The following is a 25,218-nucleotide window of genomic DNA, read 5'->3' as shown; positions in this document are numbered from 1 at the left end:
CCTCCAGATTCATTCTTTTCATTCAGATATGCAGTATGTTAAAGGGGTTGTTCACCTTCCAACACTTTTTCCAGTTCAGTTGCTTTCATATAGTTCACCAAAAATAAAGACTTTTTTCAATTACTTTCTATTTTCTATTTGCGATTGTTTTTCTATTATTGAAGTGTACTTTCTAAAGCAGCTCTTTGAGGGGGGTTCACCGACCCTCTAAACTGTTCTAAACTGATACATTTAGTTGATACATTTCTTATCTTTGTCCCTGTTGAGCAGAATCCCTGAGCATCATTACAGGCAGCTGTTAGGATTGATATAATAGTTGCTAATACTCCAGAGATGCTGCTGAGAAATGTATCAACTAAATGTTGCAAAATCTGCACCTGAATTACTGAGCTGCCAGACTGAAACACAAGAGACAAGAACATTCAACTTTTAAACTTAGATTTTGGAAAAAACGTAGGTAATAAAAAATGAAAAGTAATTGAAAAAAAGTGTTTATTTTTAAAAACTGATTTATGGGAAATCATATATTGCTCTATTTAACCTTATATGTAACCATAAAGGGGTTGTTCACCTTCCAAATAATGTTTGGAAGGTGAACAACCCCTTTAAGGTTACATATAAGGTTAAATAGAGCAATATATGATTTCCCATAAATCAGTATTTAAGTAATAGTTTCCATGGGACAGAATGCTTACAATGCCTTTATGGATGTACTGTAGATCATAATGGGATAACATTGCTAAAAGTAGACCCTGTGTTAGTAAATTATGGGCACTCCTAGCTGATCGTATGGCCCTGGGCCCCACTTTCATTTCATATTTTTTGCACTTTGCCCACAATTGTAAAACGTTTCAAGCAATTTTAATGCCAATTAAATTCATTTTAAACAGTAAGTAGTCAGTAAAACAAAACTTTAATTATCAATGCAGCGCAGGTTCCCCAATGGGCACTTTCCACTGTTATATACACAGACTTAAAGATGGAACAGCACCACTTGCCCATATAAAGAAAAAAATGCCTTTACTGCATAGTTTATTGCCTCTGATAAAGGGCCAAGCTTGGCCAGAAACATCACTGTCATGCCCTCTAAAATTATGCAATAAAGGCATTAATTAAATTCAGTTAGCCATAAGATACTGAATATGCTTTAAATTTCACAGAATACATTACATTATCTGCTCTAGGTGGGGCAAGTCATATCAGCAAAGGGGTAAACTGAAATGTAATGTAAGGAAATACATTGACTAGCAGCAGTGAAAACAGCATAGACGGGGGCCTCTCTTTGCTTTCTAATGCAGTCTGTATTGATTATCAGAAATGTACAGTCATGGTTCTGATCTGCTTTAGAGAGAAGAGAGCTTAGTTTATCAGTTGGGATAGGATAAGGGCAGGGACGGGGGTGAATGTTATAGCAGTAGCCGGAGAGAGAAAGGGTGTGGGACAAATCTTGCCAATAGTTTGAGTGATAAAGCAACAGTGTTGACTGTTCAAGGTCAAGTAATTAGAAAAATGGAAATAGTACAGATTATCCCAAGTCTTTATGTTGAAACAACAGGGTTAATGATCATAGTGTGACTAGTGAAGAGATGAGTAGGATCAGGGAGATTCAATTGGAGCCACCATTAATCCATTCCATCTAGAAAAGGATAGATACGAGAGAGAGATTTGGATTAAGGGTCAAAGAAGGTGGTAAATAGATGACATAGAATCAAACTACCAACCTAGAGTGTATAAGGAAACCAAATGAGGGCCAAGCTTTGAGATACCCCAAGGGGACATGGAGAAGAATGGTTTAGAACTGAACCAGGGTGCAACTGTTAGCATATAGTCCAATGGTCCCCTGGTCATAGCTATCACTTCCATGTAAATACAAGGAGTCCATTCAGTCCATAAAAAGGACCCATTCACCAGAAGCCACCCCTTTAGACTAGAGGAAAAGAACTTTCATTTGAAGCAGTGTAAGTGGTTCTTCACAGTGAGGACAGTGAGGTTGGGGAATGCACTGCCGGGTGATGTTGTGATGGCTGATTCTATTAATGTCTTTAAGAGTGGCTTGGATGATTTCTTGGACAACCATAATATCCAGGGCTATTGTGATACTAGAATCTATAATTAATATAGATATTAGTTCAGACGCACTCAGGGTCGGACTGGGGGGTTTCGGGCTCACTGGGACTGCTGTCCAGGGCCCCCCTCTGCCCCCCCTGCTCCCCTACTGTGCAGTGCAGAGCATGAAGGAAATGCTCAGCGTGCATGCCCAAACAGCGCGACGCACATGTGCAAACGTCACAAAAACATTTTATTCTCAACCCGAATAATGGGAGAGGGGGTCTGGCCCAGAGTAGGCCCATGAGGGTCGGGGGCCCACTGGGTTTTTTCCCGGTGTCCCGCCGGGCCAGTCCGACCCTGGACGCACTCAACCACAGAGCACAAGCAGTATTGTGGGCTATATAGCTAGCAGAGGCAACCAGGATATATATGTCACTAAGACCAACCATGCAGCAGACCAGCTGCTGACCTACCTGGACAATTTACCTTTCCCACAACTGACACCACAATCAGCCGCACTTATGAACACCCCTCATTACCCTGGTGGAAGTCCAAGATGCTATAGCATCCCTCCATCTCCATCTCAACTGTGTATCTTATAGGCCTATCTCTTTTCTTAATACTGATGCCAATGTGTTTGCTTAAGTAATGGCCACCAGACTCAAACAGGTCTTAGAAGAAATTATAGAACCAGATCAAACCGGTTTAATGCCCAATAGGTCTACCAACATAAACATCCATAGGCTATTTATGAACATACTTGCAACCCCCAAGGACCACGGATAGTCGTATCCTTAGATGTGGCCAAAGTCTTTGACTCTGTTGAATGGGTATACCTCTGGGAAGTACTGAGAAAATTTGGCCTGGGAGACCAATTCATTCAGTGGGTGAGGTTACTATATAAACAACCAACAGAAAGAGTAAGGGCAATTTATCATCAACATTCAAGCTATATAGAGGCACCAGACACGGATGCCCATTATCACCACTACTCTTTGCCCTAGCGATAGAACCCCTGGCAATAATGATCCGGCAGGCCGAAAACATCAAGGGTCTCTGCCTGGGGAGATTGGAAGAATTCATATCTCTCTATGCAGATGGCATACTGCTATACCTGGACAATCCAGGCAAAACACCTCAGAGAGTCCTGACTATAGTGGACCCGTTTGGCCAGTTCTCCGGCCTCAAAATCAACTAGGGGAAGTTAAACGTATTCCTCATTGACACCAACATAGATACATTTCCTCCTGCTCTGATGGTCTGGGTGGACTCATTTAAATACCTTGGATTCAATATACACAGGGACCTGGACGCCTTTATACCTTCAATGAAAGACAAACTGAAAGTGTGGGCTACCTTACCCATTTCAATTTAGGGTAGGATTAACCTCCTCAAAATGATATTTCTCCCCAAGTTCCTATATGTCTTTCACAACTTCCCTGTTTCCATTCCCCGATCCTTTTGCACTTCCATAGACACTCTACAAACTGCCTTCCTCTGGGCAAATAAACCTCCCAGGTTTGCTAGGGCCAAACTACGGGCTCTGGTCGGGGATGGGGGCCTAGGGCTTCCACACTGGTATTTCTATTCATTGGCTGCCCAGATCTACTACATACACTGGTGGCTCAGCCCTGACCCAACCAACCCGAACTTTCCGCTCCAAGCCACATTAGTAAGCTCAGTAGAATCGCTCACATATATCCCATTCTGCAAACTCAGTGATCTAAATACAGAGCACCCGGTCATAGTCACACCTTACAAGGCATGGGTAATAGTACTCAAAATTTGTAATTTAAAACCTCCTCTCCTTTCACCACACCTACCACTATGGGGGAACTCATTTCTTCCACACCTACAACACATCACAGCTTATCAAATCTGGCCTCAATGGGGTTTACAAACACTGGGAGACCTCCTTAAAGAAAGAACTCTCATTCTCAGGAATCAAATTAAACATACTCACACTCAAGAGGTTATAATCCGGTTTTCATACTTCCAACTGAGGCAGGCAGTAAGAACCCCATTCCAAGGAAAGGTAATAACACCCACAACAAGCAATATAGAATCAACCCTTAGGGCTACCTCCACCAGGAAACTCGTTACTGCACTATACTCCCACCTCCTATCCTCCATAAAAAAAAAACATTTAACGCTGCATGCGTAACCTGGAGTAAAGATATCCCAGACCTGAAGGAAGATGCCTGGGAAGAGGCAACAGAAAGGGCCTATAATTATTTAGTCTCCACCAGAGACAGATTAATCCAATTTAAGGTACTACACAGACTCCACCTAACCCCACTCAGATTGTTTCGTATGAACAGAAGGAACTCTCCCCAATGCCCCAAGTGTAAGGGTAGGACTCCACAAACGATTTTGATGCAATCCAACACGCTGCGACAAAATGCATGCGAATTGTCGCATGCAACAAAAACAAGGTAAGAGATAGAATTGTCGCATGGTGTTGTAGCGTTGACCCGACGCGACTGTTGGATGCAGACGCAGCATGCAGCATCTGCATCCGACAGTCATGTTGCGTCGCATGCATTTTGTCGCAGCGTGTCGGATTGCGACAAAATCGTTCGTGGAGTCCTACCCTAATACCCAGAAGTATGCGAGTGAACAGAGGGGTCAGTGTGAGAGTGTGTTTGTATGTCGCTGGGGTTCATTAGGAGGGGGTGAACTTGATGGACTTTGGCCTTTTTTCAACCCAACTTAACTGTAACTATGTAATTATGTATACGTGGAGGATTGGCTCAGCAGTGGTGGGGTAGTTGGTATTCTGCAGTGTCATAAGTATGAGACTAAAATTACCTGGGTGTGGAGAGTATTTTTTTCAGAAGAAAGTGAATGAGGGTCCTTTTGTCCTGGTGGGTACCTGTGCATGCCCATGGTTTCAAAGTCAAGCAGCAGAAGACATAGGCCTGGCATATAAATGAGCCTGACTTTATAAAAGCCCTGCACACTGCCAGTAATGAGGCACTCAAGGGCAGGAGAGGAGCTGTGCAAGGGCTTAGGAAATTGAGAAGGAGACCCCTACAGGGTTAGAGAATCAGCTGAATTCAGGAACATAGTGATCCCACTGAGGAAAGCAGAGCAGGGATAGAATAAATTTTGTACTTGCGGCTTTGGGTAAAGAAAGTGAAAGCTTTATCTCTGATAGCACTAGGTCAGATTTCAGCACAGGATATACCTACAGATCATGGGAACAAACATGGCTCCGATGTAGGATTTCCGTTTCCATTTGCTCCATGTAGCCATCAAACTTAAAATAGATTATGCAATGGACTAGTTGTACTTTCAGGGCACTGCACTAACTCCCAGAGACAGCGGATTCAGCACATCTGTGCACTCCAAGCCTAAAGGCAGCTGTAATTGCCGAAAAATCTGCAGTTTCACCCCACTCGTGCTAAGCCAGCCATTATCTGTTTGCAAGGAGGTGCCATCGTATAAACCCTGACACAGAAGGGCATAACACATATTTGAATTATTTAAACACAGACATACCCATTTAACACCTTCAATGACATGCATCAGCATAATGATACTATAGGAACATCTGTTGTGCTGTAAGAAAAAAAAAATCCCTCTTACTGTGCTACTTTTAACCGCACACACACTCCCCCAAGGTCGGGGAACACATTGAACGGTGAAAGGCTCCAGTCATTACTACAAAACTACACCGGGCTCTAATGACTCTTTACCCGGCTGGCAATACTGAGACAGCAATTAGCAGATGAGTTAAATAGAAGTAGGAAACCAAAATGCAAGTGGGAAACTCTTTTAACCATGTCACTGCCATAAAAAGTAGAATCTGCATGAGAAGTGCAGAGCTTTTAAAAGGCCAACACTCCAGAACCTGTGGATGGAAATCTGTAGATTTAGAAAGACCATACAACTACTCAAACAGGTTTATTGGCATGCATGGGCTGGAAATCTACAAGGCTCAATAATGAAAGGTGGAAATGGTACAAAGTGCCCACAGTTTTTGCCCACAATGCATCTCATCCCCTACTGATGCACCTAGAGTTTTAGCTGTTAGTTTTTTCTCTCCATACCACAAGTACAAATAGTTTCTGCTGACAGCACTGGGTACAGTGCATTGTGGGTAAAAAACAAAATGATTTGTACCAGTTTTTTTGCTTTTTTTGTGCCTTTTTATAAATAAGCAATAAACAATGCACTGGCGGGTGCAGTTTCACCTGTCCCATGAGGGGCAGGGACATAACTCCCGGGGGGGGGGGGCAGGAGTGTAGGGGGCTTAGTGAGGCCCTAATTAATTTTAATATATCTTGGTAGAATAGGCCAACTTATCAATATTTTGGGGCCCTAAATTGAATTTGCTGTGGGGCCCAGTAACATCTAGTTACACCACTGATGAGGGCAATCCAGAGGTGTCCATATGCATGCCTTATGCATGCACACATTATTCATAAATCTGTGTAGGTACAAGGCACATACAGGACCAGTAGTTAAATAAGATTTCTTTCATGGCTGTTTTTATCTCCTTGCACCGGATATTTTATCTAGCACAAGATATTGACTACAGTTGGCACCTCACTCTGGGCAGGTACAAGTAGTTAGTGTATGCAACCCTTAGTACTCAAACACTTGCACTTACTCACATTAAATGTTGTGTTTCATGTTTTCTTTTCACCCTTTGCAGGTTATGGGCCAGTAACTCAAAATTTGCATCCTATGTTCCAACAAACTCTATGTATCTTTCCTTCCTTTCCTTCCTCCCTAGCTCATCACTGTGCTTTTGAATCACATTAAATATGCTGGCGGGCACAACATTATTAGAGGTGCTTTGACCTTGAATGATTTTCTGGCAAGCATCTATGAGATCAGCTCTGTGCTTGCAACAAAATTTCTTTCCATGCTACGGTCATGCCTTGGATGCCCCAAATGATTGGCATTAATAGGCAAATTTAAAAGTGTTTTCAAGCAGAGTGTGGAACCAGTTGCTCATACATGCCTTGGGGGCTACGTTTTTCTCCTGACCCCTCTGAGTCAGGCATAGTCCTTGAGTGTGTATTATATGTTTTAAAATAACATTAAATAGTCAGACGTGGCCTATCATCAGTGGCATAAATTCACTTTCCAGGGCCAACCCGTGAAAACTTGTTTGGGGGTCCCCCTCCATGTTAAATTACTGAGACCCCTTTCCACCTGCACCCATGAGCAAACAACTGACTGCATGGTTCAGGCAGGAGGACCCAAACAGCAAAAAGGCAAACAACTGACTCTGGCTTCAGTATACGGAACACTGTTTTAAATGGGAAGTAGACCCCTAAGTAAATTGCTGACTAATAAAAGAATCACATTCTGTTAAATACCGCTTCATTGGTTTTAAGGTTGCCAATATAGCTGCTATTAAAGTCAGTGTCTGTTTGTCCCTTTGTAATGTGTGCCCTGCTGGTTCTGATGTTTGAAACAATGTAGCAGTAGCCAGCCGATTGACAGACGTGAAGAATCAGGCAAGGCTGACTTCTGATGCATTGTTTCAAGAGACAGAATAAGCATTGCAGAAAGGCACAGATGGGCATTGCTTTAAATAGCAACTGTATTTACAAAAAAAATTAAACTTTAATGAATATATAATGGAAAGTTACTTTCAGGAAAAAGATGGGCATGCTTTCCACAGAGTGATCTAATCTTTCTCCTCTCTCCCCCCAGGGTGACCGGCTGCATCGATACCGTATGGCTTCCACATATGTGACCATTTGTTCTACATTCGGGAGTTTATTTGTTAAGATATTCTGCTGGGTATGAAGGTGGCCATAGACGCAAAGATCCGCTCATTTGGCAACATCGCCAAACGAGCGGATCTTTCCCGGATATGCCATTAACAAGCATGGCTATATTGGGGGTAATCTGATTGTTCGGCCGTATGGCCGAACGATCCGATTACGATGCGCAATGGGCTCCGGCGGGATCGGTCGGGTCAAAATCAACCCTGACCGATCGATCAAACGACCGATCTCCGCCGGACGAAAGATGTCGGCACACGCCACACACGATCCGAAAACCGTACGAATCGAGGATTCGATAGGATCTGTGTGTCTATGGCCACCTTAAGATCAGGGCCTTGTATTCATAGGCTCTGCAGACCCACTCCCAGTGTCTCCACTGAAAACTGTGGGTGCTTGCTGTGCTCCCCCTTTGGATGAGTCCTTTAGATGTGTCAAGACTGGGGTGGGGTTCCCTAAGGGGGTGTGAGGGCCCCTGAGTTGGCAACCCAGTTGAGCCCCGGACCCCCCAATCTAACCTGGAAATCTGGTTAGGGGACTTTATCAGCAGATATGTAAACTTTGGTAGGAATAATCAAGTCACATTGGTTTCATGCCTCTTGTTAGCTTCTTGTCAGGTGATTATTATAATACTGCCAGCTTTCTTGAATGAGACCAAAATTCAGTCTGTGAATGGGTAAAACTGCACTTCACTATGTTAAAAACAATCACGGTGGCCTGTGCTAAACCGAAATTCTGGGTGTCAACCACTAGGGAAAGAACAACAGGATTGCTTTGCCAGGACGTAATAAGGGATGGAAAAAAACAGCAAGTTCTTCTGCATCACAGAAAATGCGAGCAGAATCAGTAATGACCTTACAGATTCCAGGGAAACATCTGTTACAAGAATACCCTTTCCAGAGCAAACTGCCTTTAGGAGTCTCTATATGTTCAGCAGTCAAAACTTATTGGCCAAAAATGATCACTACATGATTGATACCTGTTTGGGGGCTCCTACACATACTTATTTTACTGGAGGACCTCTGCTGACCAATGTGCATGCCCCTGCCTTCAATATAATTTGAATTTTTTCCATGAGAACTGAACAACCAAAACTGCCAGATTTGTCTCACTGCATAAGCAAAGACTGACTCATTTTGCATCCTGACCAAACTCCATAATCTTTTGGTGTACAGTATGACCAGCGTTAGATAGAAATTCTTTTGATAGGCTACGTTACCTTAATCAAAGACAGAAATCTAGTGTCAGACTGGGGAGCCAGGGGCCTACAAGAAAACCTTAGATGTCAAGTTCAACTATTTTTCTCCTCTCTTTACTCATCTTTTTTATTCTTCTATTCAATTCTCTTTATGGTCTCTTTATCAGCTGTATCTGTCTATTTTTCCGATTTGTTCTCATATAGAAATGGGAAGTGATCATGGAATCCTGGTAGGCCAGTCCAATGCCAAAATCTTATTAGGTAAAGCCATGAAGATTGAACTGATGTTTTATATATTTATCATCATCAAACTGGGGGGTGGTCTAGGCCCACTGTCAGGGACCACTACCCCAGCAGCAAATCCCCCTTTGTCCCGCTTACTTCCCCCCCCCCACAAGGTCACAAAGGAACTGCCTGCTGTGGGGAATGGGTCTGGGCCAGCCGGAACCATGAGGACTGGGGCCCACCAGGTTTTTTCTTGGTGTCCTGTCGGCCCAGTCTGACCCTGAAAACTATTAAAATCTTTTGCTTTCTTTCTGTTGTGTTAAAGTATGTTACAGAGATGTAGTAAAGTGCCCATGTTCTACAATAAGGAACCAGGCAAAATATACAGTTTGCAGAATACAATCCTCCCCCCCCCCCGTGTCAGAGAAAGTTGCTCAGCTCAAAGAATGGGATAAAAAAGCCTGCAGAACACATAATAATTCAGGATATTTATAGTATATCGCTCCTAACCCTTTAGAATTCAGTCAAATCAGCACAACTCACAACAGTAATAGAAGCACAATCAGTACAAATAATTACATGGCGGAACAAAGGCTACAAGGCCAGGTGTCTGAGGATTCGGGCTAAACACACTCTATTGGGGCAGCACAATAATGGGGTTTTACTTGCTAGCTGCAATGATCAGAACTGATGTACTAGCTTCTACCTGATTTTGAATTATATAGTTACTCCAGGCCTTTATTCTTAGTGCCACACTGGGTTCCCTTTACCCTTAACATGAGTGGAGCGGTTAGAAAGGTACGGGTGCTCTGCTGAGCAGAACTTCCTCCCAATCTGCGGGCCCTCCTGCATTTCACATGGCCAGGTGATATTTTTAGGCGTGACTTACACCTTAGTCATCAGAAAGAGAATGCACAGACAACTTTGAGGTCAGATATCCCTCACTATCACCTGAATGGCGCCATGTGTTAATAGACCCAAGTTACAAGCTAATATGAAATATTATGCAAGGGTATAATATTATTGTACTTTTGTTACTTATCTTATATTCAGATTCTTCTTTTTATCTACCAGTCTCAAATTTAAATCTGGTGGCTAGGGTAAATTGGACTGGATGTCTGAAATTCCAGTATGAAGTGCTGTTGAACAAAAAGCTAACTGATTACAAACTTTTAATAGTCCCATTTGTTATATTCTGGATATGAAAAAAAGCCTGAGTATTAAATGGAAAAGCAAAGCATGGACTAGATATTGCTGAGAATTACCTTTTTCTTGCGGTCTTTGGAGCGGCTCCTCCTTTTGCGATCAGATTCCTCCTTTTCTTTCTGTTCCTGCAGTGCCAGTGCCTCCACATCCTTGATCTTTTTCAGTTGCTTGGCAGCCTGTGCCATCCTGAGCCCCAATCACTCCTCAATGGGTGTCCTGTACAGCTCCTGGGGTCTGACCAGCTGAGCCGGTGCCACACACTGCTTCAAGCAGGGACCTAGATCCAGAAAGGCCAAGTGACATAGAAAGCTCCTGACTCGGTTGTGCGTGGCACAGCTTGTATTTGAACATCGGTTCCTAGGGCTGCTTACCCTAAAAGAGGGAAAAAAAGGTTGTTAGAAGCTTTTATGAATGTGTTTTCCATGGCAGTTCCACTATTCTTAGCACAAAGCCATTCATACACCGAATCCAAGATTCAGTCTGGGATTCGGCCAGGATTCAGCCTTTTTCAGCAGGATTCGGATTCACCCGAATCCTCATGCCTGAATGAACCTAATCTGATTCCTAGTTTACATAAGCAAATTAGGGGCGGGAAGGGAAATCACGTAACTTTTTGTCACAAAACAAGGAAGTAAAAAAAAAAATTCCCACTTTTGCAGATTTGGATTTGTTTCGGTATTTGGCCGAATTTTTCATAAAGGAATCAGGGATTCGTCTGAAATCCCAAATAGTGTATTTGGCGCATCTCTAATTCACACAAAAGTGCCCACACATCTCAGGCAATACACAGGACCAAGGACAGCACTCCTAGGGTTTAAAGGATAAGTAAACCTTGATGTAAAATTGATGAGATTGTTTGATTGCTATTTCTAAGAACTTTTCCAATGTACATTCATTATTTATCTTTAAGATATTAACGGTTATATGTACTATTAACATCAATCATTTTTGTTAGAACATCTCCACCTGCTGGTCATTTTCAGACCATTCTGACCACCAAGTAGTCAAGGAAGTTGTCAGGAGAAAGAAAGAGGCTGGTCTGAAGTTTTTTTTTTTGTTAGGAAAGATTTGAGAAACGTTTCTAATTTCTTTACTAACCAGAAGAACATCAGATCAGCCTCTTTCTCCTGACTACTTGGTGGTCAGACTGGTCTGAAAATGATCAGCAGCTGTTGTAACAAATTCATTCATTTTAACAGTACATGTAACCTTTAATATCTTGAAAGAAAGAAAAATAAGCAATGAATGTACATTGCAAAAGTGCTTATAATTTAAGGTTTACTTATCCTTTAAAGAATTATCAAGCAAAAAGTGTAAATGCACAAAAGGAAAGGTTTATTATTCAATGTGTTGGTCTGGAGTGAAAAAAATAAACTGCAATACATATTTATATATATATACCTGTTTAGTGACATCATTCAGTTACAATCAGTTTTCGGTGATGTCAATGTTCTGTTGAGACATGAATTTTTAAAGAAATGTACCCCCAGCTTTGTGATCTAAGAATATTAAGGTACCTTGCAGTTCAATGACCTTGACCTGTGGTCTTTATGAATTTCGGTTGGGATGGAACTCCTATGTTATTTTTTGACATAAGGGAAACTGTTCTCTGTGTAATGATAGAGGCCCAGCCCTCCATTGCTTTTGAACTGCCACTACCCATCACTCAGCTAGTCACTGGGTGCCTGGAGTTAGAGTGCACTGTTTGATATTATCTAGCATATATCTGTCCTAATGTGTTCAGCACGGACCTATGAATATGGGAGAAAGCTATGTGCCTAACTCAGTGCACTGCACACACATTTCCATCTGCTTAACAAACAGCCCACACATTCATATGAATGCAGTAATACCCTTCTATAGCTCAGTTTGGCAGATGCACTAACCCCGATGTTTAAACCTCTTTTAACAGACACAAACCCACTATTGCTATAAACAGTACATTGTGCGGCCTGGACAAAGTTTTGTGCTTGGTTTTAGCTCTAGTGCCATCAATCAGGATATTATGCACCCCATAGAGACCCCCCATGTACACAACATATGCTCTCACATACATTTGTTTGTGTCAGCTGATTCCTGTACTTAACTACTAATGGATAACATGTGACATTCCACCTTTGTCTGAACTACAGTTCCCAGCATCCTCCTGCAGCCAGTGGCAGGTCAGAGCTGTGGTTTGTACAGGGTAATGAAGTCATGTGATCCGGGAATGGCACATCAATCATAACTGTGACCCACACACACACACACCTTAATGCCTTTAAACTGTGAGGAGGACACACAACTAATGTACCCAACAAGCGGCACAGACTGTGAAGTGTGTGGGACAAAGTGTATTATAAAGATCTGCTTCAAAGGCTTCAGTGAAGCTGTGGGCACGGAGAGAAGGCATTTCCGAGAACCAGCCACATCAATAATAGAAAGGTATAGCGGGAGAATGGCCAGTCCCATTACATCACACACTCTCTCTGGCCTCTCTGGTTTATACACTGTCTCTTGTGTTGGGACACAAACATCTCTTGCCTATAACACAACACGACTGCAGTGCTGTGCCTCTATATTGCCTGTGCCTAGCTTGACTCCAGCCCATTCAGCCCAGTCATTTACATGACTATAAATAAATATCTATATCCCTTTATCCACACAAGCATTTCACGTAGCCCTTTACCTTCTTAACCCTCCATGCACCATTTTTAATCTCCTTCGATCCCCTTTCCCCCAGAAAACATCACTTGCCCCCTTCCATTCCCCCATAGCAAACCTCTCACTGTCCATCTCCCTCCTCTCTTCCTCAGCCGCTCTCTCTCCCATTCTGGTAAACCCCTTTCCACCTCTTTCCTGCATATGGGCAACACACACTCTGTCTCCTTACCTCTTATCCCCCTGTCCTTCCCATTACAGGAGCTGCAGGAGGGCAGAATGGTCAGTCCATACATACCCCCCCCCATCCCTCACTCACACTGCCTGCAGGCTGCAATTCCCATTATATCCCTCTCTCCCTTATTACATAGCCTTCCTCTTCCATCTCCCCCCGACTCCCTTTGCCTTTATTCAGTAAATTGCCATTATTCAGTGCAGTGCCATTATTGTGTGCCAGTGCATACCTCCTTTTCTTGCCTCTCTATGTGAGTTGGTGGTGGTGCCAGAGCATCATTCAGTTTGCGTGCTGTCCCCTCTCACTGCAGTGTTGCTGATGCAGACTCTCTGCTTCCTCCTGCATCCTGCTCACCTTCCTGCACTCCCTCCCAGCTTCCCACTCTCCCCTCCCTCGGAGCATCAGCATGGGAGATGCATCTTTCCCCTTACTTGCTCAAACTGGGACCCTTTCTCTCTGACCACTTGCATGTGTCTATCACTGTCTCCATGAGATTATTATCTGTATATATCTGTGATACTGTGTCTGCCGCACATGCCTCTTTAGCAGCGTGTGTGTCTGAATATAAATCAGCGTCTGACTTTTCGTGTATCTCTGTGCTTATGGGATGATACTATAGAAATACAGTATTTACATCAGTGTTTATTAGTTTATAAATCATCCTGACTGTGCTTGCATCACACAGTTCAGTATCCATGAAAACAAGCCAGCGTTATGCATTATTCCTATTATTCTTCATTTATATACAGTAGTGCCAATAGCAGCACTTTACAGAGATTATACATCATTCACATCAGTCACATTCACACACACAAGGGTCAATTTAATAATAAGCCAATTAACCTGCCTCTAAGGGTGGCCATACACTATTAGATCCTTGCCAAATGAGCGGATCTTAATCCAATATTTCCACAAACGGCAGGGCAATATTGGGTAAATCCGGATGTTTGGCCCTGGGGCCAAACAATTGGATTTACAATGATGCAAATGGGTGCCGATGCGTTCCTTGATCTCCTATAGCAGGCCGATTTTTGATATATCAGGCGGATATAGATCGGGGGGCCCCTCGGAAGCCCCTGCACACAGGCAGATAAACTGCGAATCTGTCTAAAGGACCAATATCAGCAGCTTTAATCTGCCCATGTATGGCCACCTTTTTGGAATGTGGGGGGAACCAGAGTACCAGAGGGACCACGCAGTTAGGGGGTGAACTTACAAATTCCTTGCAGATAGTGCCCGAACTGGAATCAAATCTAGGACCTTGAATCTTCAAGGCAAAACTATGTAAGCAGTGGTGTAACAATGGTGCTCCAGGCCCCCCCTGCAAAGAAATTTCAGAGGGGCCTGGCACATACATATTTCAAACTGGGGGTCCAGGGCTCACCAGGGCTGCTATCTCAGGGCACTCTACACACCTGCCCCATTCTGGTCCTCTGCACACCAACGCTCCAAACCTCCTGACCCCTCACATGTACCTCTACTTTTTACGGGAGACCGGGGGGGGCACCATTAGTATAAGGTGGGTGAGGAGTGAATGTGGGATGGTTTTCTCCCAGTGTTCCCCTGGCCCAATCCCAGCCCCGATATGTCTATACACAGCCCTGATATGTCTACACACAGCCCAATATGTCTACAAACAGCCCCGATATGTCTACACACAGCCCCGATATGTCTACAAACAGCCCCGATATGTCTACACACAGCCCCGATATGTCTACACACAGCCTCGATTTGTCTACACACATCCCCGATTTGTCTACACACAGCCCCGATTTGTCTACACACAGCCCAGGAAGCTATTATTGGAACAAGCACACTGCAAAACCTGTGAAATCCAGAAACCATTTTATTCAGCCGCTGCATTTCATACATCCAGCTGCATTCTCCTCTCCTTAATGCGTTTGCTGACACACTCTGCCTTGCTCTGTTGCTTTTTAACTGTCTCTGCTCCATTACAGGCTGCAGCCGATCCCTAGTGTCATTCACAACTATGTGCAAACCTCTTTCATGGCAATTTACTACCTGCCTCTCAGCTCCAGTAGCACCTGGGTACCAGCTCTTCTCATGTCATATCATGTCTATTCAACATTCTAAGCCACATTCCAATACTGACATGCCATAATTATTATACATTTCTAAAGTGCCAACATATTCTGCAGTTCTGTACAATAGAAGGGTATAGAAACATACAAATGACATTCAAATATTGATACAGGAGGTAAAGAGGGCCCTGCTCAATAAAGTTTAAATTGAGAAGTAGGTATATGATACCCAATATGTTGGGGTGGGCAAGATCAGGAGGTGACACTGGGCATTGCCATTAGCAGGTGGCAGAGGCATACTGTATAGTGTAGCTTCTTCTCTTGAGAGGAGTGTGTGGAAATATTATTATATAGACAATAAAGAGTTGTATTTAAGGACCTGCTGGGCAAGAGAGAAGTGATAGATAAAGGTGAGTTGGTAAGCAGACGGGTACCAGAACTACTGGAGTGAGAATTTTGTGCCTAAGAATGTTTAAACCTGTCCGATTGATTTTACAATCAATGTAACAATAAGTAGGCAAACTTATTGTATAATCCTAAAATTGTTGCCCTTTTATTCTGACTAAGTGAGTCTGAGGCAGATGGGTGTGACAAAAAATAACCTGAGACTATAGGGCAGGGTTCCCCAATCATTTTACCCATGACCCACATTGTAATGTAAAAAGAGTTGAGAAGCAACACAAGCATGGAAAACTCCCTGGGAGAGCTAAATAAGGACTGTAATTGGCTATTTGGAAGGCTTATGTGTACTGGCAGTCTACAGGAGGCTCTGTTTTGCAGTTCATCTGGTTTTTATGCAACTAAAAATTGCCTCCAAGCCTGAATTTCAAAAATAAGCCCCTGCTTTGAGGCCACTAGGAGCAAGGGGCTGGTGAGCAACATGTTGTTTACGAGCCACTGGTTGCGGATCACTGCTATAGGGCAACAAAAAGATCAAGAAACCTGAAACAGAGTAAGCTATTTGAGAAACAATTACATTGGCTTATCCCCTTGGCTATCGATCAGGTTAAAATGGAATCCACAGGACCACATTGGCCCCAACTGATGGTCAGGTCATCGGAAAGGCCCCCCATACACGGACCAACCCAGTCTTTGGTCAGCTTTTGTATGGTCACCTTTAGACCCAATTGAATGGACCACAAAAGTTAGCCATAATAACTCTGATTTGGTTTTAGAAGCTTTAGGGAGACTAACATTGGCAGCTCAGAACAATTGGAGAGGTATGAGTTATATTTTGGCACATAAAATATATAGTTGGTACAGGCTCTTAAAAGAATAAAAGATACAAAAAGAATGACAGTGAATCTCCAGCTGGGATCTTTCTACAGAGCAGCAAGGTCATCTTCTGGGTGCCAATGCCAGGACTTCTGTGAAGGTGACACCAAGGCATAAAGCCTATACAGAAGGTACAAGGGATACTGATATATCTCACATTCATACAAAGCAATAGCATAAATATAAGAAGCAAAAATATATGAACTGTTATAAATATTTAGCTGCATAAAATAGGCACAGACTCAAGGCACAAAGATATATTGCTATGCTGTATATTTCACCAGCTCAGCATTCCACAGATTCACCCCTTCACTTCCCCACCCTCTACCCACGTATCCCTGCTCCCTCCCCTAATGCACAGAGCCCAGGACCCTAAATAATGCATGAGCCCATGCTGACCCGGCAGATCCTCTGCAGACACGGAGTCTCAGGACAAACATTACACAGGAGGCACTGCTGGGGTTAACCCCATTATTTGGAAGATTGACTCTGAGAGATTGTGTATGGGCTGAATACTTATACATTGCTATGGCCCCAATGCACGACTAGAGTTGCCGCCTGGCCAGTAAAAAATGCAGGTTGATCCCAATGGTATTAATAGGGAAAAAAAGATAAATAAATATATAGGAAGGCCGATGTTTTTTTTCCAGAAAAGGTGGTAACCCTATTCACGACTAGGTAGTACAGAGGGAGATTCAGGGCTTGTAACTACTGTAGTTCCAGAGAAAGCTCCCTTCTATAAACAAGTTAAAACAAAAATAATTCTGTATGCAAAGAAAATATCCGGCAGCCGCACAAACCCAGCAAGGCAGGCCCTATCAATGCAGAACCACCAAGAGGGTAATTGATAAACAGTGAATCATCATCATCGGAGAGAGACAGTGAAGAAGGATTTAGAACCCCAAGTCAGACACTGGATACACCTACATGGAAACAGGCAGTTCATATGGAATATATAGTGAATAAAGTACCCCCTATTGTAAAATATAAGGATATTATAAGTTACCGAGGAGTTTCATGACCATGAAACCATGGGTACCATGGGTACATATGCAATAGCATTTATTATACTTATATATATACTTTAAAGCCTTTAGAGTGCTCCCACAACCCCCCTGTTTTGATATTGTATATTTAGCCAGGAGCTGTGGCATAGCTTCAGTGGTTGTAGCACCCCATACCCCCCCCTTTAAACTAGTGGTGATCCTATGCTTTTAAAATTGGGCGTTTGTTTTGGGAATATCTCTCCTTTAAAAGCCTGATTGCTGGCTGGGGAGGATTTAGCCCTTAGTGAAAAAACAGCGTTCAATGGACATTGATTACAGGTAATGCTAAAATGCACATAAAATATAAAACAAGTTAGGGACCGCCATTCGGGGTTTACCTTGACGTGGTATGGTGGCTTATCAATTTTATGATCATAACCTTGTAACAAAATAACCCCTGTTTTGGGTACATATGCAATAGCATTTATTATACTTATATATATACTTTAAAGCCTTTAGAGTGCTCCCACAACCCCCCTGTTTTGATATTGTATATTTAGCCAGGAGCTGTGGCATAGCTTCAGTGGTTGTAGCACCCCATACCCCCCCCCTTTAAACTAGTGGTGATCCTATGCTTTTAAAATTGGGCGTTTGTTTTGGGAATATCTCTCCTTTAAAAGCCTGATTGCTGGCTGGGGAGGATTTAGCCCTTAGTGAAAAAACAGCGTTCAATGGACATTGATTACAGGTAATGCTAAAATGCACATAAAATATAAAACAAGTTAGGGACCGCCATTCGGGGTTTACCTTGACGTGGTATGGTGGCTTATCAATTTTATGATCATAACCTTGTAACAAAATAACCCCTGTTTTGGGTACATATGCAATAGCATTTATTATACTTATATATATACTTTAAAGCCTTTAGAGTGCTCCCACAACCCCCCTGTTTTCATATAAAAACACGAGGCCGAAGGCAACAGGTCATGGAACTCTGAGGTAACTTCTAATATCCTCATATTTTGCAACTGGGGGTACTTTATTTATTTTATTAAGAGGTTTTGAATTGAGCTGCATTTATTGGCAGCGACTATGGCAAAAAAAAGTTTTTAGGGCCCCAGCCTTTAAATAAAGTAGGACTGTCAAGGTTGGGGTTGTTTTCTCTGGAAAAAAGGCGCTTGTGAGGGACATGATTACACTTTACAAGTACATTAGAGGACATTATCAACAAATAGCAGGGGACCTTTTTACCCATAAAGTGGATCACCGTACCAGAGACCACCCCTTTAGACTAGAAGAAAAGAACTTTCATTTGAAGCAACGTAGGGGGTTCTTCACAGTCAGGACAGTGAGGTTGTGGAATGCACTGCCGGGTGATGTTGTGATGGCTGATTCAGTTACTGCCTTTAAGAATGGCTTGGATGATTTTTTGGAAAGACATAATATCAAAGGCTATTGTGATACTAAGCTCTATAGTTAGTATAGGCATGGGTATATAGAATTTAATTAAAAGTAGGGAGGGGTGTGGGTATGGATGCTGGGTTTTCATTTGGAGGGGTTGAACTTGATGGACTTTGTCTTTTTTCAACCCAATTTAACTATGTAACTAACTATGTAACTATGTTCAATTGCACTCTAGCTGTTGTTGATCTCCAACTCCCAGCAACTTCCATCAGCCAAGGGTATTTTTTGCCATGGTGCAACGTAAGAAACCACCCCCCACCACCCAAGAAGGATTCCTGCTGGAATAAGAAATAGCTATTGACAGGGAAAACTCCTACACTGCACATGTAATCTTAAGAGACTCATTTCTGAGGTTTGAGTTTTAATTTGCAGAAGAGCACGGAAGCCTACTCTGCACTAACAAATTACCCCCACCCAATGCCTGGCTCCTGTGTGGGAGCAAAAATAACCAGATATGGGAGCAGCCAGTCTTTGTCACCTTAGATAATAGAATGGGCCTATCTGACTCTGCCAAATGCTGTAGATTGCTGGAAGTTATACTGTAATTTATGTAGGGCCACAAGTTAGGCATCTGTTATAAAAGGTGTTACTCTCATCATTACCATGTATGCTTGTTGCTCCAGAGTCTCTTCCCAAATAGAGATGTCGCGAACTGTTCGCCGGCGAACTTGTTCGCGCGAACATCGGGTGTTCGCGCTCGCCGGAAGTTCGCGAACGTCGCGCGACGTTCGCCATTTTGGGTTCGCCATTGTTGGCGCTTTTTTTTGCCCTCTCACCCCAGACCAGCAGGTACATGGCAGCCAATCAGGAAGCTCTCCCCTGGACCACTCCCCTTCCCTATAAAAACCGAAGCCCTGCAGCGTTTTTTCACTCTGCCTGTGTGTGCTGAAGAGATAGTGTAGGGAGAGAGCTGCTGCCTGTTAGTGATTTCAGGGACAGTTGAAAGTTTGCTGGCTAGTAATCGTTTTGATACTGCTCTGTTATTGGAGGGACAGAAGTCTGCAGGGGTTTGAGGGACATTTAAGCTTAGGTAGCTTTGCTGGCTAGTAATCTACCTTCTACTGCAGTGCTCTGTATGTAGCTGCAGTGGGCAGCTGTCCTGCTTCTGATCTCATCTGCTGACTGCTGCAATAACAGTAGTCCTTGTAAGGACTGCTTTTATTTATTTTTTGTTGTTTTACTACTACTACTACTACTACTACTATAAGAGCCCAGTGCTATTAGTCTAGCAGTGTTGGGGAGTGGGACTGGTGTGCTAATCTGCTGCTCCTAGTAGTTCAGCAGCACCAACTTTAATTTTTTTTTTTAATATTCATTTTTTTTTTATTTTACTTTTTTTTATTTTACTACCGCTGTAGTAGTGTATAAATTACTATTTTCAGCATTTATATGGCATATTTTTTCTGGCAACTGTGCTTCAGTGGCTGCGTCCAAAAAAACTGGGCAAACAATGCCTACAAGGTCAACGTATGGCAGTTGTTTAAAGAGAACAGTAGATTACTAGCCAGCAAAGCTACCTAAGCTAAAATGTCCCTCAAATCCCTGCAGACTTCTGTCCCTCCAATACAGAGCAGTATCAAGCAGATTACTAGCCAGCAAACTTACTATCATCTGTCCCTGAAATCACTAACAGCTCTCCCCCTACACTATCTCTTCCAAGCACACACAGGCAGATTTTTCAGATACATTTTTGCCCTTGATCCCCCTCTGGCATGCCACTGTCCAGGTCGTTGCACCCTTTAAACAACTTTAAAATCATTTTTCTGGCCAGAAATGTCTTTTCTAGATGTTAAAGTTCGCCTTCCCATTGAAGTCTATGGGGTTCGCGAACCGTTCGCGAACCGCTCGCGTTTTTGCGCAAGTTCGCGAATATGTTCGCGAACTTTTTTTCCGACGTTCGCTACATCCCTATTCCCAAAGACTATTATCCCACTTTTACTATATGCACCATCTCTCCCTACTATACCTGCCCCATAGCCACACTTCCTTCCCAGAGACTATATTCCCACTGCTACTATAGGCACCATCTCTACCTATTATACCTGCTATCCCACAGCCACAGTCCCTTCCCAGAGACTATTATCCCACTGCTACTATAGACATCATCTCTCCCTACTATACCTGCTATCCCACAGTCACAGTCCCTTCCCAGAGACTATAGGCACCATCTCTCCTTACTATATCTGCTATCCCACAACCACAGTCCCTTCCCAGAGACTATTATCCCCCTGTTACTATAGGCACATCTCTCCCTGCTAAACCTGCTATTCCACAGCCACAGTCCCATTTCCAGAGACTACTATCCCACTTTTACTATAGGCACCATCATACCTGCTATCTCAGCCACACTCCCTTCCCAGAGACTATTATTCCACTGTTACTATAGGTACCATCTCTCCCTACTATACCTGTTATCCCACAGCCATAGTCCCTTTTCAAAGACTTTTATCCCCACTGCTACTATAGGCACCATCTCTCCCTACCATACCTGCTATCCCACAGTCCCTTCCCAAAGACTATTATGCCCACTGCTACTATAGGCACCATCTCTCCCTACTATACATCAGTGTCGGACTGGCCCGGCGGGATACCGGGAAAAAACCCGGTGGGCCCCGACCCCTAATGGGCCCCCGCCGGGCCAGTCCCCCGTCCCGATCATACTTCAAAGAAAAAAAGGTTTTTCTATGTGCCGCGCAGCGCCATTTGCGCATGCGCACGGCACCTTTCAGTGAGAAGCGGCGCCTACACGCAGGCGCGCCGAGCAGCGCCTTCGCGCAAGCGTGTTCAGTGCATCACAGTAGGGAGGCAGGGGGGTCGAGGGGGCCCTGGACTTTAGTCCCGGTGGGCCCCGGGCCCCCCAGTCCGACCCTGCTATACATGCTTTCCCACAAACATAGTCCCTTCCCAGAGACTATTATCCCACTGTTACTATAGATACCATATATCCATACTATACCTGCTATCCCACAGCCATAGTCCCTTTTTAAAGACTTTTATCCCCTCTGCTACTATAGGCACAATCTCTCCCTACTATACCTGCTATCCCACAGCCACGGTCCCTTCCCAAAGACTAATATCCCCAATGCTACTATAGGCACCATCTCTCCCTACTATAGCTGCTATTCAACAGACACAGTCCCTTCCCAAAGACTATTATCTCACTGTTACTATAGGCACCATCTCTCCCTACTATACCTGCTACCCCACATCCACAGTCCCTTCCCACGTCATTATTCCTAAAGGTATCATTTAAAAAGCATAAAAAGCATTTGAAAAAATTTGAAATATTTATTGAAGATTTTAGATAGCTATTTGTGCAAGGAAAACTGATTATGAGTAAGTGGTAGGTTAATAGTTTGGTAACAGTACCATGTAAATCTTACTTATATAATGCTTTTAACTGGTTTTAATAATTTTTACTTCCAGCACTTTTCACAGGGTTCTTAATTGGACTACACCTTTTGCACAATGGACTATTTACATGGACTTTATGGACATTGTTATTCGATTTAATGCTCACCTTTAGGGGGAGGGTGATAATTGGTAATGAAGATCACATTGAGGTCATTTCCTGTTTGTATGCTTTAAAAGTTTCATTGAGCATTCTGTGTATTACACTTGACAAAGAGCCAGGAGGCTCGAAACATGTAGTGTGAAACATAAATAAATTCACTTGAGCAGTTGTTCTGCCTCTCAGGCTCTTCCTTGCCTAAATCTTATTGTTCCAGTATCTCACTGTTACTATAGGCACCATCTCTCCCTACTATACCTGCTACCCCACATCCACAGTCCCTTCCCACGTCATTATTCCTAAAGGTATCATTTAAAAAGCATAAAAAGCATTCCATATTTCCAGTAAACAATAACATGTGCACTGCTTGGGTCCAGGTGACTGCAACTGAAATTATTGCAAAGTAATGCCATGCAGAACTATATGCTCTGGAACCATAAATACTTGGAAGTGCTTTGACATAGTGCCGCATGCGGCACTGTGTCACTGTATGTAGTACATCTTAGAATGGTCCTGATAGGTTTCTATGTCTCCTGCTCTGTTCTGCCTTCCCTATGTTCCCTGTGTGTGCCATACTCTGCCTGCCCTATGCTCCATGTGTGTGCCCTACTTTGCCTGCTCTATGCTCCCAGTGTGTGCCAAATTCTGTCTGCCCCATGCTTCCTGGTGTGCCATATTCTGCATGACCTATGCTCCCTGGGTGTACCAAACTCTGCCTGCCCTATTGTCCTTGGGTGTGCCATACTCTGTGTGTGCCATACACTGCCTTCCCTATCCTCCCTGTGTGTGCCATACTCTGCTTGTGTGTGCCATATGCTGCCTGTGTCTGCTCTGCCTGTGGAACATAAGCCTGGTCTTTGTTCTGGGTGTTTGTTAGCATTTCAAAATTATTGTTAGGGGGCCATAAAGTGTTTAATCATATGCTGGGGGTGCTGTGTTATCCACAGGGGAAGAGGATGCATATGTATTTAAGGGTATGTCTTAATTTGACTTTTTTCACATATAAGTGACATTCCTTCAGTGAGCACCAACCATTTGTTTTTGTTTTTTTGGTGTGCTGTTAATGTGGCTTCCATTATCTGCCCTCCACCAGAAAAATTCCGGCTCTCGGTACCATAGAAGTTGGACAGCACTGCCCTAAGGGATATTAAAGACCTCTTGCACTGCATCAAGATTATAGATAATCTTGTCAACAGTTTCCCAGGCCTCCAAGTGGTATCATTTGCTCAGAGATGGCAGTACTGGCTGAGCTGGCTGTGTGTACATCTGTCCAATGTGACTCCCTTCATATGCAGAGTATGTACCAATATTGACAGTGAGCAGAATGCAGCAACTGGGAACTATTGCGTATCTATAATGCCCAGACCAGACGTTCGTGTGCCACATCCACCCCATTTCCAGCAAGTCCTACAGCTTCATAAAAGCTTTGCTTTGTTATTTCTAAATTTGGTGTTGCGTAATTTACTCGAAGCCATAGCAATATATATTAGTGGTATGTGGTTAGCCACTGGATATAAATAGCTGTATTCACTCTCTCTCCATTAGTCAGGCCCAAAGCTGAAAACAAAGCCCACTTTGATAAGCAGCCAGTATGCCTCTAACACACAGATAAATATTTATTACAATGTATTTAATACAGGCTGCAGTCGACTCTGCTAGGCAGTGCCATGGCACTTTACAATCCAATCCAATAGGGTGGGCATTTTTAACGGGAACTTATTGCTAAAATATTTAAAGAGAAATAAGAGCCATGGCTAATAAAATCTATTTCCCAACATCCTCAGATATATGCAAAAAATAATTCATTGCTGAAAATCAACTTTGGACTGGTTGATCCTCGGAGAAATGGGTTCTTCTTACGGAGGCAGATTTCTTCCTGATCTAACCTAAACAAAGATGCCTCGGATTGGTCTGGGATTCTGCTTCTCGTGAAGATATTGATCCTTATGCTCCTCTCCATTGATTGCAGTCAACAAGGCCGATACCAACCCTCTGACAGGGGTCATATAGATCTGTATGTTTTGTACTTGAGGTTCCCAGTCACAAAAGTAGCCAATCCTATTTCTAAACTGATTGCAAGGAAGAAGCACTCATGGATGGTGTAGTGCCTAATAAGCCCTAGTAGAGCGATATCCATAGAGATTTCCCAGTTCTGGCCCATTACCCCTTGTCTTGTGAGTGGGGGAGTACACACTTAGCTTTGGAGCTTGCCTTTCTAAAAAATCACATTATTTGGACTGTTTGCTGGGACCTTGATATCCTTACAGCAGGTTGCAACTTGAACCTAAGGCTTCTTGGGGTTCATTCATGGCACAAGTACATAGATCCCCTTGTCTCTTATATTGGTCCTAGATATTTATTAGTACTTATTTTTATAAGTACTGTATGGTAATGTAATTGTAATGACAATAAGATAAAAAAGACAACATGCTTTTTATCAGGGCTTATTCTCTTGTGTGCAATTGTTGACCTGCTTGCCGGCAGTTGGTGGATACATTATTCTATACATTAGGATAGGGTTGCCAATTTTGCCGGGAGCTAAACCCAAACAAGAGGGCGGAGCAGTAATGTAGGGGTGGGCATGATGATAGAAGCGGGTACAATGATGGTGGTAGAGTCCTGATGCCAGATTGGGGT

The 25,218-nt window shown here is 43.2% G+C and overlaps 1 protein-coding gene across 5 annotated transcripts in view; it reads right to left on the bottom strand.

Moving 5' to 3' along the window:
- The window catches only part of ank1.S (ankyrin 1 S homeolog), a 146,591-nt gene extending 132,994 nt beyond the window's left edge, over positions 1–13,597 (bottom strand). For 2 of the 5 annotated variants that reach the window (XM_041587430.1, XM_041587433.1), the window contains exons 1-2: positions 13,533–13,591; positions 10,488–10,800 (exon numbers count right to left, since the gene is read on the bottom strand). In XM_041587430.1, the coding sequence (XP_041443364.1) occupies positions 10,488–10,613 (126 nt within the window). In that variant the 5' untranslated portion in view covers positions 10,614–10,800; positions 13,533–13,591. Of the gene's footprint in view, positions 1–10,487; positions 10,801–13,532 lie in introns of all 5 variants that reach the window. The other 3 variants (XM_041587435.1, XM_041587432.1, XM_041587431.1) reach the window with 3 other exon arrangements.
- Positions 13,598–25,218: the final 11,621 nt, after the last annotated feature.

The sequence above is a fragment of the Xenopus laevis genome, chromosome 3S, assembly GCF_017654675.1.
Source record: "Xenopus laevis strain J_2021 chromosome 3S, Xenopus_laevis_v10.1, whole genome shotgun sequence".
In the NCBI taxonomy this organism is placed as follows: Eukaryota; Metazoa; Chordata; class Amphibia; order Anura; family Pipidae; genus Xenopus; species Xenopus laevis.
The sequence above is the reverse complement of the archived record's forward strand: the minus strand, read 5'-3'. Positions and strand labels throughout refer to the sequence as shown.